The sequence below is a fragment of the Lepidochelys kempii genome, chromosome 7 (assembly GCF_965140265.1).
Source record: "Lepidochelys kempii isolate rLepKem1 chromosome 7, rLepKem1.hap2, whole genome shotgun sequence".
Classification (NCBI taxonomy): Eukaryota; Metazoa; Chordata; order Testudines; family Cheloniidae; genus Lepidochelys; species Lepidochelys kempii.
Genome location: NC_133262.1, coordinates 34,350,219 through 34,364,949, shown reverse-complemented (window position 1 = coordinate 34,364,949; position 14,731 = coordinate 34,350,219). Strand labels below are relative to the sequence as shown.

General features: G+C 41.0%; 1 protein-coding gene across 4 annotated transcripts in view; it reads right to left on the bottom strand.

Moving 5' to 3' along the window:
• Positions 1 to 14,731, bottom strand: part of FAM120A (family with sequence similarity 120 member A) — a 117,732-nt gene that overhangs the window by 71,192 nt on the left and 31,809 nt on the right. For 3 of the 4 annotated variants that reach the window (XM_073352163.1, XM_073352162.1, XM_073352159.1), the window contains exons 4-7: positions 7,043 to 7,171; positions 6,409 to 6,505; positions 4,517 to 4,614; positions 3,932 to 4,215 (exon numbers count right to left, since the gene is read on the bottom strand). In XM_073352163.1, coding sequence (XP_073208264.1) covers positions 3,932 to 4,215; positions 4,517 to 4,614; positions 6,409 to 6,505; positions 7,043 to 7,171 — 608 coding nt within the window. The remainder of the gene's footprint in view (positions 1 to 3,931; positions 4,216 to 4,516; positions 4,615 to 6,408; positions 6,506 to 7,042; positions 7,172 to 14,731) is intronic. The other variant, XM_073352160.1, reaches the window with a different exon arrangement.

Below are 14,731 nucleotides of genomic sequence, written 5' to 3'. Positions count from 1 at the left end.
GTTACGAGCATTGTAAACACCTTGCGCATTATCATGCAGAACCAGAACCTGCAAAACCAGGCAAGGAGGCGATGGCAGCACGGTGATGAGAGCGACGAGGACATGAACACAGACTTCTCTCAAAGCACGGGCCCCAGTAATTTGGCCATCCTGGTAGCAATGGGGCAGGCTCATGCCATGGAACGCCAATCCTAGGCCCAGGAAACAAGCACTGGTGGGACCGCACAGTGTTGTGGGTCTGGGACGATTCCCAATGGCTGCGAAACTTTCCCATGCATAAGGGCACTTTCATGGAACTTTGTGACTTGCTTTCCCCTGCCCTAAAGGGCAAGAATACCAAGATGAGAGCAGCCCACACAGTTCACAAGAAGTGGCAATAGCCCTCTGGAAGCTTGCAATGCCAGACAGCTACCTGTCAGCTGGGAATCAATTTGTAGTGGGCAAATCTACTGTGGAGGCTGCAGTGATCCAAAGTAGCCAATGCAATCACTGAGCTGCTGCTATCAAGGGTAGTGACTCTGGGAAACGTGCAGGTCACAGTGGATGGCTTTGCTGCAATGAGATTCCCTAACTGGGGTGGGGCGATAGACGGAACCCATATCCCTATCTTGGGACCGGACCACCAGGGCAGCCAGTACATAAACCAAAAGGGGTACTTTTCAATGGTGCTGCAACCACTGGTGGATCACAAGGGACGTTTCACCAACATCAACGTGGGATGGCCGGGAAAGGTACATGACGCTCGCATCTTCAGGAACTCTGGTCTGTTTCAAAAGCTGCAGGAAGGGACTTACTTTCCAGACCAGAAAATAACCGTTGGGGATGTTGAAATGCCTATAGTTATCCTTGGGGACCCAGCCTACCTTTTAATGCCCTGGCTCATGAAGCCGTATACAGGCACCCTGGACAGTAGTCAGGAGCTGTTCAACTATAGGCTGAGCAAGTGCAGAATGGTGGCAGAATGTGCATTTGAACATTTAAAAGGGCACTGGAGCAGTTTACTGACTCGGTTAGACCTCAGTGAAACCAATATTCCCATTGTAATTACTGCTTGATGTGTGCTCCACAATATCTGTGAGAGTAAGGAGGAGACGTTTATGGCTGGGTGGGAAGTTGAGGCAAATCGCCTGGCCGCTGATTACACGCAGCCAGACACCAGGGTGGTTAGAAGAACATAGCAGGGCGCGCTGTGCATCAGAGAAGCTTTGAAAACCAATTTCATGGCTGACCAGGCTATGGTGTGACAGGTCTGTTTGTTTCTCCTCGATGAAAATCCGCCCCCTTGGCTCATTCTACTTCCCTGTAAGCCAACCGCCCTCCGCTCTCCCCTTCGATCACCGCTTGCAGAGGCAATCAAGTCATTGTTGTTTCAAATTCATGCATTCTTTATTAATTTGTCACACAAACAGGGGGGTAACTGCCAAGGTAGCCCGGGAGGGGTGTGGGAGGAGGGAAGCACCAGGTGGGGTGGGGGAGGACAAGGCCACACTGCCCTTCAAAACTTATTGAATGCCAACGTTCTGTTCCTTAGGCAGTCCTCTGGGGTGGAGTGGTTGCGTGCCCAGAGCCTCCCCCCTTCCCCCCCCATGCGTTCTTGGGTGTCTGGGTGAGAAGGCTATGGAACCTGGGGAGGAGGGTGGTTGATTACAAACACCGGGACCACATGCTGCCATGCTTTCTTATGCAATGATTCCAGACTATGTGCTACTGGCCTACCGTGGTAAACTGTCCTACCATGGAGAACGTAATAAGGCTGCCCTCCCCAGAAACCTTTTGCAAAGGTTTCATTGAGATGTCCCTGGAGGATTTCCACTCCATCCCCAGACATGTTAACAGACTTTTCCAGTAGCTGTACTGGCCGTGAATGCATCCCAAGTCTTCAGGGCAAATTAATCATTAAACACGCTTGCTTTTAAACTGTGTATTATATTTACAAAGGTACACTCACCAGAGGTGCCTTCTCCGCCTTCAAGGTCCGGGAGCCTGGGTTGGGAGGGTACTGTCTCCAGGGTGATAAACAGTTCCTGGCTGTCGGGGAGAACGGTTTCTCCATTTGCCTGGTGTGCACTATCGTCCTCCTCATCCCCAAAATCCTCATCCCTGTTGCATGAGACTCCCTTGCAGGAGTCCATGTACAGGTGTGGGGTAGTTGTAGGGGCACCCCTTAGAATGGCATGCAGCTCATCATAGAAGCGGCATGTCTGGGGCTCTGACCCCGAGTGGGCGTTTGCCTCTTGGGTTTTTTGGTAGGTTTGCCTGAGCTCCTTAAGTTTCATACAGTACTGCTGTGGGTCCTTGTTATAGCCTCTGTCCTTCATGCCCTTGGAGATTTTTTCAAACATTTTGGCATTTCGTCTTTTGGAACGGAGTTCTGATTCGTCTCCCCACACAGCGATCAGATCCAGTACCTCCCACTGGGTCCATGCTGGAGCTCTTTTGCGATTCTGGGACTCCATGGTCACCTCTGCTGTTGAGATCTGCACGGTCACCTGTGCTGATCAGCTTGCCACGCTGGCCAAACAGGAAATGAAATTCAAAAGTTCCCAGGGCTTTTCCTGTCTACCTGACTAGTGAATCCGAGTTGAGAGTGCTATCCAGAGCGGTCACAATGGAGCACTGTGGGATAGCTCCCGGAGGCCAATACTGTTGAATTGCGTCCACACTAACCCAAATTCAACCCAGCGATGTCGATTTCAGTGCTAATCCCCTCCTCGGGGAGGAGTACAGAAATCGATTTTAAGAGCCCATTAAGTCGACAAAAATGGCTTCGTTATGTGGACGGGTGCAGGGTTAAATCAATCTAATGCTGTAAATTCGACCTAAACTCATAGTGTAGACCAGGGCTGAGTAGGGTCATGTGCCATGGTGCACTCAACAGGTCTACATCTATTTAAGGTTACATGCAGATAGTCCCCCATCAAATCTCCTGTTGGAAATCAGTAAGCAGTAATGACAAATACTCCACAACTCTCTTACCAAAATGGACATATGATCTAGTACAGTGGTTCTCTACCTTTTTCTTTCTGAGGCTCCCCCCGCCCATGCTATAAAACCTCCACAGCCCACCTGTGGCACAACAACTGATGTTCTGCATATAAAAGCCAGGGCCAGTGTTAGGGGGTAGCAAACAGGGCAATTGTTTGGGGCCCCATGAAGCTAAGCTGCTCAGGCTTCGGTCCCAGATGGTGGGGCGCACAGCCTCAGGCTTCAGCCCTATGCAGTGGAGCTTCAGCTTTCTGCCCTGGGCCGCAGTGAGTCTGATGCTGGCCCTGCTTGACGGACCCCTTGAAACCTGCTCGCGGCCCAGATGAGAACCAACGATCTAGTATAAACCTGAACGTATGAATTATTCTGAATTACCTTTTCACTCCAAGAAAGGGGTAAGGCAGAATGGTAGGGCAGAACAAGGAAGTTTTTAGCGCTACTCTCTGTGCTGTATCTGTTCTGTTGATGAGGGCCATCAGTCACTTTCTAGAATTGTTAATCCTTGCATAAACACTAAACTTCACTGCATGACTACATTTTCCCAAAGTTATAAAAGTGCAAAAACTGCAAGTTGAGCAGGTTTTATATTTTTATCTATTAGAACTCTAATAAATAATGCTGTGGAGTGTTTTTCCACTGTGGAGTTGAAGAGAGGAGGTTCTCATTTATCAAGATCTCACAATGCATCATTCTTCTTCTTAGGGAACAATGAAAAAGCGTAGGGTAAAAAAAACTTGCTGGTAGTGTGGGGTTTTTTGTTTTGTTTTTTTTGCTTTTTAGAAAAATGGCTAGAGTACATAGATGTGTTGGCAGCCACAGTGACCCAGCAAAGTACAACTTTTCTGTCAGTAACCTGTACTCACAGGATATTGAAAAAGGTTCTGCTCATGAATAAGTATTTCAAAATATGTAAGGTGTTACTGAAATTATCTCATCCATTACTTACTTCACAGCACCTCCATTGCCTTCATCATTGTCAGAGGAAGATGATGTAGAAGAAGCAGGAAAATAGGTTGAATCCACATGATTGGGGCTCCCACTCTGAGCTGGGTTTATTGGAGAGGACCGTTCATACAATGGAGTATGTTTTCCTTCATGAGGAATGTTACTGTAGTTGTTCTGCTCAGAAAGACACTTCCCACCTGCTTCCAAGGTGATGGCTGGCTCAGAGAGATTATATGGGTATGGACCCGGACCTTGGGCTCCACCCTGACTGGACATCTGTGGGGCCTAATGTAATTTTTTTTTAAAACAAAGGTAACAACAAAAAGATTGATGTTATAATATGAATTTGGTTATTTAAATAGACTTTTTTTTTTTAAACATATGAGTTCAGCCTTCCAGACCCTTCATGAGAAATGCTTTCATTGGAGTCTGCTGAGTCATTGTAGTTACAAGATGAGTTTTATCAATCAACTCTGGTTGTGGAAAGCAGGCTAGGTTTTTAATCTTCTTACCTAGATTTTCATGCATCTAGCAGACCACATTTCTAATAGTTATTAAGTCAAGAAAAGCAGAAGAAAATACTTGCCACAGGTTTTGCTTGTAGAGAGGTCTGTGGAATGTTGAGCATCTGAGAAGGAACATATGGTGGCACTATTCCAGGCATCCCAAACTGATTTGGTCTGGCTGTTTAATTAGCAAATTGGGAAAAGGGGTGGAAATAAAAATGGGAAAAAACACGATAGTACTCATTTTATATACTCATCCCCACACATGCAATCTGGTCAAAACGCAGTTGTCCAATGTGTATTTTAAGTAACTAATCTATATGTTAAAAAAATCAATCCTCACTGAGTTTTACACCTGACCTGATTATTTTATTTATTTATATATTTTGCCCTTACAGTTTATTTGTTCTTGTTTTATTCCCGTGGCTATTTTTACCATCCTGAGCTCATTTCTGTTTTTTTACTATATAATTCTCTCTGCAACTCTGCAGTTTGTCAAGTCAATTTTAACTTGTTTTGGTTTCTCTCCATTTTGATTCCATTTCTCTCTCTTCATTATTCTGCCTACTTTTATTCTCCAAATCCCATCATATCTAGAACTTAATCCACATGACCCTTCAGTGAAAGTGGCTTGACATTCTCAACATATTGCATTTCCACTAGAATACAGCAGAAGTAGTGGAACTTCAAGTTTTAAGTTTCTAGACACTAACTGTAAGAATATTGGTTGTCCAACAAGCATTCAAAAGAGCAAAAACACTGTCGGCCCGTAGCAGCATGCTGTCTCTGTCAAGAAGAAACAATCTTATTTACATCTTCCTCAAAAGGATGCAAGGTAGATTAGTATACTGTAATATGAAAACTATCTGGAGATCACCTGCTTCCTCTCCTTAGAGCTTCCCTTACTCTCACTACCTTCCCTCCATACCAACCTGGGCTTGCAACCTACCCAACGTGCATTGGTTAATTAGGGTTAGCAGAACAGGGAAATCAGTGATAATAACTGTAATTGTGAGTAGAGATGGCACCAACTGACAGACTGAAAAACACTCGGCTATTTTAACCCTAATGCAGGTCTCGGAGGACTTAAAATAGGGTCCGTTTCAAATGAGTTACTGCTCAGGAGCCCAACAGTGGCAAACAATAGGAGCCTAAAGCGGAGAGAAGTCCAAAAGTAATGGCAACCCAGACAGCTGGATGGAGACCACAGTGCCAGGGTGTTAACTGCACAGGGAAGAAGGAATAAAGGTAGATAAATGGGGACAGAGCCAAGTCAGGGTTGCAAGGAAGAGTTGTAGTAGCATGTGACTGCCAACGCCACTCAACCTGCAGCACCAAGAGATAAAAAATGCACAACATATCTGAGCTCAAGTAACCTTCCGAGTACCTGACTCTGCAACCTTAACATACTTTTAATCTAGCCCTTTATTTATTACAAAGGATATACAGTAAGCTGGGAGGAAAATGTTTTCCAAGTTACTTCAATAGTTTGGTCACATTTAGTACTTGCATATTCAAGTTTTGGTGGTAACAGTTAACTTAAACTATGAACACCACATCTGTGAAACATGTAATTTCAGTGTTTTTATTTCCTCATGTATACAAAGGAAAAATCTCTCAGATAAAACTGGGGAGAAGCAAGAACTCTGTTTTGTGAAAAAAGTATAGTACACCTATTTTCCTGCTGAAGTTGCTGACCAGTTTTCACTTGTTAACTGTTTAAGTATCCTGAATTAGACACTGTTTAGGATGAAAGATAATTAGTGTTGTTGCTGTAATCGAAACTCAATTTGGGGAATGAGCTCAACCTATTTTAAAAGAAATGAAACCACTGCAGTGAATACTGGGTTTTTAAAGGTAATCTGATAAAAAAATAGAGGTAATGAATATAAAGACAACTTCCTCAACATCGCTATCTTTTATTTAGGATTATCTCAGTCAGTTTTCTTATAAACAGGCTTTTGTTACTTACCTAGGTAATGTGGTAGATGAAATGGCATAGGTTTATTAGTCGCTGAATAATATGCAACTGCTCTCTTAAATCGAGTAACTTTGTCTTCTGTTCTAGACTAAAATAAAAAGTAAAACAGGCTTCGTAAACAAATATACCCATGTGACCTATACATCATGGCATAATATTGTAACATGCTTATCTATGCTACATCATACAATAATAAATATAATATCTATGGATCAACAAATTAACATCTTACTATGGCACATTGGAACAGAGAATTATTTTTAATAAGCATCATGGTGATTGAGTGGATACAAGATCCACTTTTATTAACAATCACCATAGGAACAAAGCATATTTCGAGCTTAGAAAAGCAAACTTTGTAAGTGTGGGCTCTTAATGACAATGAACATAAATAAAGCTAAAAGGTAAGGTGGAAAGAATGTAGTGTCATTTCAATAATCATGTACCCAACGATTAAGTGCAGACAGGAAAGTGGATTTCTTTTTAAAACTGCTGAATACTAAGTTTTGGAAATCAAGACATATACACACACAAGAAATATGAACTTTATTTGTTTTCAACAAAGATCCACAACACAATTTTAGGTGAACCAAACCCATGTATTTTTGTGTTAGCCCTACTTTACCTGTGAATGTTGAAAAACATCTTTTGCTATGGCATCCAAATCTGTGGTGTCCTGAATATTACGGACGTACTCAGCTACAGCCTTGATCACTACATCACAAGGTGGTAAAACTAACTGGTGTGCACGTACCTATAAAAACACATATTTGTTAACATCTAATAGGCTTAAGTAACTCCAGAAAAGCTCCAAGACATTTTAGCTTTGTAATTGAGGACTAGTCTGACGGACCATTATAAATATATAAAACACAAATTCCATGCTACAGGGCAGATTCAGAGTGTGTGGATTTCTTGTATTTCAACTTTTCTGCAGACTTTTTTTTTCCCCTTTGTGTTGCAAGGATAACCTTTAAAATTTGAAGTGATACAACAATACTTCTAGGCGGGTATTAATTGTCCCATACAATTCCATTAAATATTAGCTCTAAAACAATGATAGACATGTAAAATGTCAACAATTTCTAACTATTTTACTGCTTAACATTTTATTACTTAACATTTTAGAACAAATGCCCAGCTAGTGTGTTTTACACATTATAGTTACATTCATTTGAAGGATCTCTCCAAGGAACGTGGGTTCAAGTCTTTAAAAAATGCTCATTTAATTTTGACAAGGTTTGGTACTCAATTTACGAGTTTAAGAGGGACAAGCAGGAAAAAGCCTCGAGGGATAGGAAGATCTCCTTGGATACAGGAACTGAAACTCAGGAAGAGAAAAAAAAGATATCTTAGGGGGTGTATTTCTTGTTAATACCAAGACTGTGAAATAAATCCACATTTTATTTAAAGCTGCTTGAAAATGTCTTACTATTGGGGGGGGGGGGGGGGAGAGAATAAGTAAGTTAGTAGAGACTTTTCCCTGAAATCTTCAAAACGTTTAATCAGATCTGGAGAGAAGAGAAGTCCACAGAATTTCATAAAATTCCCCATTGATTTCAAGTGGTCTCTCTGACTGCCTAGAATATATGGTAATCAGAAATATGACCATTCACATCTAATTTCTGAAGACTTTATTCTTTTTTATTATTATTATTTTTGTTTACACTGAGTACACCACAGTGAGCCTCCAAAGGTGGCTGGGATCCTGTAAGTGCTACTGTAATACAAATAATCAAAAAACCGCAATCACCAAAAGTTTAGGCTTAGTACACAAATGTCTGGATGGGATAAAGGACGTTCACTATTCGTAAAGGCAAAAGGAATTTTATTTCTTAATTACTAGGAGTGAAAATTCATGTTACCAGTTCTTAAAAATACAGGTGTGAGGCAAGAGATGATGACTAATTCAGAATTCAAGAAACAAGGTGAAACACTAAATAATAAATTGTGAACCACCCATTTACAACTGGTCGATGTGCCTAAGATTGTTCTGAAGAATTCTTCAGGCAATGCTAAGGCCTTAATCCTGTAAAGACTTTACTCATGTGCTTGACTTTAAGAATGTGTGTAAGGTTCTGCAAGTGTGGGGGAGCCTAAGTGATTTATTAGCCCAGTATATTTCAGCAGTCAGTTTCTCTCTTAGAAACTACACATTTACCTTTAAAAAAAAAAAAAAAGATTCTGACAGCACACAGAGAAAATTTTAAAAGCAGCCAGGCTCTTACGATCCTTAATATTAAGGGTTCTGTATTGCAATATACCTGAACTATACTCTTCACATGCAGCTTGTTATCACAAACTGGATTCCAGGTGATGGTAAAGACAAAGGATTTTTAAGCAAGTTATGTTGTACATAAAAATGAGTAAAGAGATGTGTTTGGCTGTCTAAAGTTCTCTCTCTCAGATGCGCGCTCATGCAGTCCGAAGGGGAGCACAGGATCTAGTCCAAGAGGCGAGTATAGCTGAACCACTCAGAAATAGTTGTCATAATGTACTTCAATGTAACATCTTTGTAGGGTGGAAATACCAAAGAAACCCACCATAGTAGCATTTAAGTTCAAAAAGGGAACACAAAAATGAAGCTAGTTAAACAGAAATTAAAAAGAACAGTCACAAGAGTGACAGGCCTGCAAGCTGCCAGGAAACTATTTAAAAACACCATAAGGGGTGTATACCACAAACAAAAAAACCCAGAAAGATGACCAAAAAATATCACCGTGGCTAAACAGAAGAGTAATAGAGGTGGTTAGAGGCAAAAAGGCATCCCTTACAAATTGGAAGTCAAATTCTATTAAGGAAAAAAGAAACAAGCATAAACTCTTGCAAGTCAATGTATACATTATATTTAAATTATAATTATTAAAAATTATAAAAAGTATAATTAGGTGGGCCAAAAAAAGAATTTGAAGAGCAACTAGCAAAAAAAAAATTAAGTATATCAGAAGCATGAAGCCTACCAAACAGTAAGTGAGACAACTGGATGATTGAGGTGCTAAAGAAGCAATCAGGGAAGACAAGGCCATTGCAGAGAAGCTAAATGAATTTTTTGCATAGGTCTTCACTGCAGAGGATGTAAGGGAGATTCCCAAATCAGACCAATTATTTTTAGACAAATCTGAGGAACTGTCTCAGATTGAGGTATCACAAGGAGGTGGTTTTGGAACAAACTGATAAATTAAACAGTAATACCAGGACCTGATGATATTCACTGAAGAGCTCTGAAGGAATTCAAATATGAAACTGCAGAACTTACAACTATGATATGTAACCTATCAGTTAAATCTGCCTTTGTATGAGATGACTGGAAGACTGCTAATGTAATGCCAACTTTTTAAAAAGGCTCCAGAGGTGATCCTGGCAATTACAGGACTGTAAGAATAACTTCAGTACAGGAGAAACTGGTCAAAAGAACAGAATCATCACACACACAGATGAACATGATACATTGGAGAAGAGTCAACACAACGTTTGTAAACAAAAATCATGCCTCACACATTGTTTCAATTCTTTGAGGGTGCCAACAAATATATGGACAAGGGATATATGTACTAGAACTTTCAGAAAGCCTTCGGCGGGGTCCCTCACCAAAGGCTGTTAAGCAAAGTAAGGAGTTATGCAGTAAAAGGGAAGGTCCTCTCATGGATCAGCAACTAGCTAAAAGATAGGAAAAAAGGATAGGAATAAACTCTTTTTTCACAATGCAAAGTGATAAATAGCATGGTCCACCAATCATCTGTATAGGGCCCAATGCTGTTCAACTTTTTAATAAATTATCCAGAAAGGCGGTTAACAGTGAGGTGGCAACATTAGCAAATGAGATTAAATTATACAAGATAGTTAAGTCCAAAGTTGACTGCAAAGAGTTACAAAGGGACTGCGGAAAACTGAGTGACTGGGCAACAAAATGGCAGATGAAATTCAATGTTGATAAGTGCAAAATACTGCACATTGGAAAGCATAATCCCAACTACACATGCAAAATGATGGGGTCTAAATTAGCTGTTGCCACTCAAGGAAGATCTTGGAGTATTGTGGAGAGTTCTCTGAAAACATCTGCTCACTGTGCAGCAGCAGTCAAAAAAGCAAACAGAATATTAGGAACTATTAGGTATGGGATAGACAATAAGACAGAAAATATTATAATGCCATTATATAAACCTGTAGTATGCCCACACCTTGAATACTGTGTGCAGTTATGATTGCCGTATCTCAAAAAAGATATTAGAATTAGAACAAAGAAGGGCAACAAAAATCAATAGGAGTATGGAACAGCTTCCATATGAGGAGAGAATAAAAAGACTTGGACCGTTCATCTTAGAAAAGAGAAGATTACAGTGGGGGGAGGATATGATAGAAGTTTCTAAAATCATTAATAGTTTGGAGAAAGCAACTATGGAAGTGTTACTTATCTCTTCACACAACACACGAACCAGGGATCACCCAATGAAATTAATAGGCTGCAAGTTTAAAATGAACAGAAGGAAGTACTTCAAACAACGCACAGTGTGAACCTGTGGAACTCATTGCCAGGGATGTTGTGAAGGCCCAAAGTATAATAGGATTTAAAAAACAATTGGATAAGTTCATGGAGCATAGATCCATCAAAGGCTATTAGTCAAGATGGTCAGTGACATGACCCCATGCTCTAGGCACCTCTAAACCTCTGGCTGCCAAAAGCTCAGACTGAATGACAGGGGATGGATCACTCTGCAATTGCCCTGTTCATTCCCTCTGATGCATCTGGCACTGGCAACTGTTGCAAGACAGGACACTGGACTAGATTGACCATTCTTCTGACCCAATATGGCTAGTCTTATGTTATCATCATATACTCTCACACATATGTATGGGAACCTGACATTGTTCATAGATTCACAGACTTTAAGGCCAGAAGGGACCATCATGATCATCTAGTCTGACCTCCTGCACATTGCAGGCCACAGAACCTCACCCATCCACTCCTGTAAGAGACTCCTAACCGCTGGCTGAGTTACTGAAGTTCTCAAATCATGGTTTAAAGACTTCAAATTACAGAGAATTCACCATTTACACTAGTTGCAACCTGCAAGTGACCCGTGCCCTATGCTGCAAAGGAAGGCAAAAATCCTTCAAGGTCTCTGGCAAAATTCCTTCCCTACCCCAAATATGGCAATCAGTTAGAGCCTGAGCATGTGGGCAAAACCCACATTGCTGAACCATACTAGACTAATACATCACTTTGGCTCCAATTTTGCAAGGATTTAGGTGCTTAAAGTTAAAACCTGGATAGAGAGGAGGGTGCTTTGAATTAACAATTGCCACTATCTCGTTTGCAAACTGGTGTGGTTTCTTTCTACTCCATTTAGACATCTCAGTGCAAACACAACAGGCTGCTCTTCCTGCACATTTAGTTGTCCCAATGTGTTCTGAAGAACATGCTTGGGCACTTGACTAAACGATTCAGAACTGGAGAATTTGTGATCTGTTTTTTCACTGTTTGAATGCCTCCCTATGTCTGTGATCCTAATGCCTGGGAATGTTATTTTCAACCATTCCTTTGAAAAAAAATGTGCACGACTCCTATATCCTAGGGCTTTTTGATTAGGTAAGGGACATTTGCTCAACGGATGGTCCCTCTCTCTGAAGTTTGCTACTTGGGTAATAAGGACCATAGATTTGTCTCTGGCCCATGCTGATGAAAGCTGTTCATGGAACTTGAAAGGATAGAGTAGGAGACTGCTCCAAGCCTTCTCATCAAAAGGAAAGACTCCCCACTGACTTCAATGGGCACTGGATCAGGCCCTCAGGGCATACTGAAATCCAGTTCCATGAGAACTTTGGTTCCAAGAAGGTCTGAGAAGCCAAGAGTAGCTTTAGACTGTGCAGCAAAAGATCCTCTCTCTGTATGAAAAAAACAAAGAAGAGATGGTATCACCACCACCCCCTGTGGCTCCTCCTCCACAATATCTAAGGGTAGCAATAATGTCAGAGTTCAGTGGAAACAGGGCAGAAAGCTTCTGTTGCTCTGTCATACGAAGGGAAAAGTTTCTGGGCTGTATTGGTCTGCTCATCTCCTTTGCATCATTCAGGTGTCACAAAGTGAGAAAACCAGCAAAGCTTCTCAGCTGGTGAGTCCCCTGACATAGAGGAGCCACAAACAGGTGTAGAATTTGGATAGCTGGCTCCTACATCAACCCTCACAGGGATAAGGCCATGGGTTAAGTAGACTGCACTCTGGAAATTCCCAGGGGCAAGCCCCTGGGAAACTCTGTTACCACACATACCTATACATATGTATGTGGGAGAACTTTAGGACAACCAACCCTTGGGGACCAGTACAAGCTGGTAGAGTTTAGAGCAGACATTAGTCTGCTCCAAAATCTGCAAAGATCCTGTCCAGAAAATCAGTGAGTTATGATCAACTCTCTACTGGTCCCCCACCTCCACTGCACCTTGCAGAGACTCTCTGTAGCAGAGAATGAACTTTCATCTCTGGTTAGGGCTGGGTAATCACCCTTAATATAGAGTGGAAGATCATCTTCTCTGGCAAAATTACTCTGCTTGGTTCCAGTCTCAGTTCCACCCTTGGAGTCAAAGAGAGAACCCCTGCCCGCCTCCCTCCTCTCCCAGCTCCATCTTCAATTCATCCAAGTAAAATCAGTGTTGAGGATTAAAATCCTTAAATAATAAACGCATGGTTGTCGCTCTTATGGCTTCTGAATAACCCTCCTGGACTAACCAAATTAAATTAGGAGGCAGTTACAGCCAGCTAGTCAAAGCATATTAATGCTTTCTAATTAAAAAAATATGGAAGCGAACATCAATGAGATAGATAGATGTTGTCGCCATTTCAGATTAAACAACAAGGTAACAATTACTAACACACCCATGTCAACATCTGTAGTACTAGGAGTCACTGAACAGTAAGTACTACTAACCTTGAAAGGATTTGTCCCAGAATTTTGCACCTTTTTTTTTTTTTTAAAGGACCATTACAGCAAAACTAATGCACATTCACCAACCTGTATACTCAAACAAAAAGGTTGGAAGTATCTGTGAATTGAATCCCCCTCTATTCTGTGTATTTCACTCTAGTGTAAGCACAAACATGGTGAAGAGTGGTTAAATATTTGATATACACAAGGGTAAACTTGGAACACAAACTGTATATGGGAGTCTGATACTGGAATCAGAATGGCACCTCTGCGGACAAAAAATGGATTCAGAAGCATTCGTAGTACATTGATGCCATCTATTGGATACCAGAGGAAAAGCAGTTCTGAACCTAAGAACTAAAATCGGACACCGGAAAAACAGATCTGGTAACAGAACCAATCAAAAAGAAAATATGTAACCCTTATCCAACATCCACAACAAAAACCTGAGAAAAGATCTATTAACCATGTTCTCCAGCTGAGCCCAGTAGAGGGGGGTTGCTGTGATTGGAAAAAGCTACATAAGCTGCTAAGAGCTTTCCAAACATAATCCACTCCAGACCCAAAAACCTGTGAACCAACCAGAGTTATTGTAGTCCTTTATGGCACCAACTGTGCTAATCAGTAAATTGAACACTTTTTATTTTATGCTAATTACTTGAGTTCAGCACATCTGTTGTCCTCGTTCCTATGAGAAAGGAGGGATAGGGAGGAGTGTGTTTTAAATAGTTGCCCACACTTTAAGTGTTCTCTGCAACCCTCCTAGTAATGAGAAAAAATTCAAATTATTGCTTAAACTGACATCCATTTTTCTGCAATGCTTTCTTACAAATCTATTAGGCTGAGTGAAAGCAAGTGATCCATCTTTAATTCTATATAACTTCCAAAACACAGTAAATATTTAATAAACTTCAAGCACCCTGTTCAGACTCCAGAAATATTTAGTTCACAACACTGAGCATGCTCAGAAGCTTAATACAAGTACCTCAGCTGTGTAGTCATTCTGATGAGTAATTTGTTAACAAGTACTGAGAACTGGAGGACAGTTACTGTACGTCACAAACAGCTCACATGAGCATTTTTAACTGTCAAAATGAGAGCCCTTTATAAATACATACTGCAAATTTAGAGATGCCTGCAGATATCTGGATTTTATTTGAACAACCATCCAGTCTATATAAGGGGACAGGAAACAGTTACTTATACACAGTGCATCTAATATTTCAACAGCTTTTCAGAAAGAAATTTGAGAACAAAAAGTCAGATCTCTCTCAAAATATAAATATAAATAAAAGCGGTTTCCCAATCTTAGCAAAAAAGGTCAAGTTGCTTTGTTATGTACACCAAGAACCTTTTAAAACATCAATGTCATTTTCATTAGAATTCAAACTCTGAAA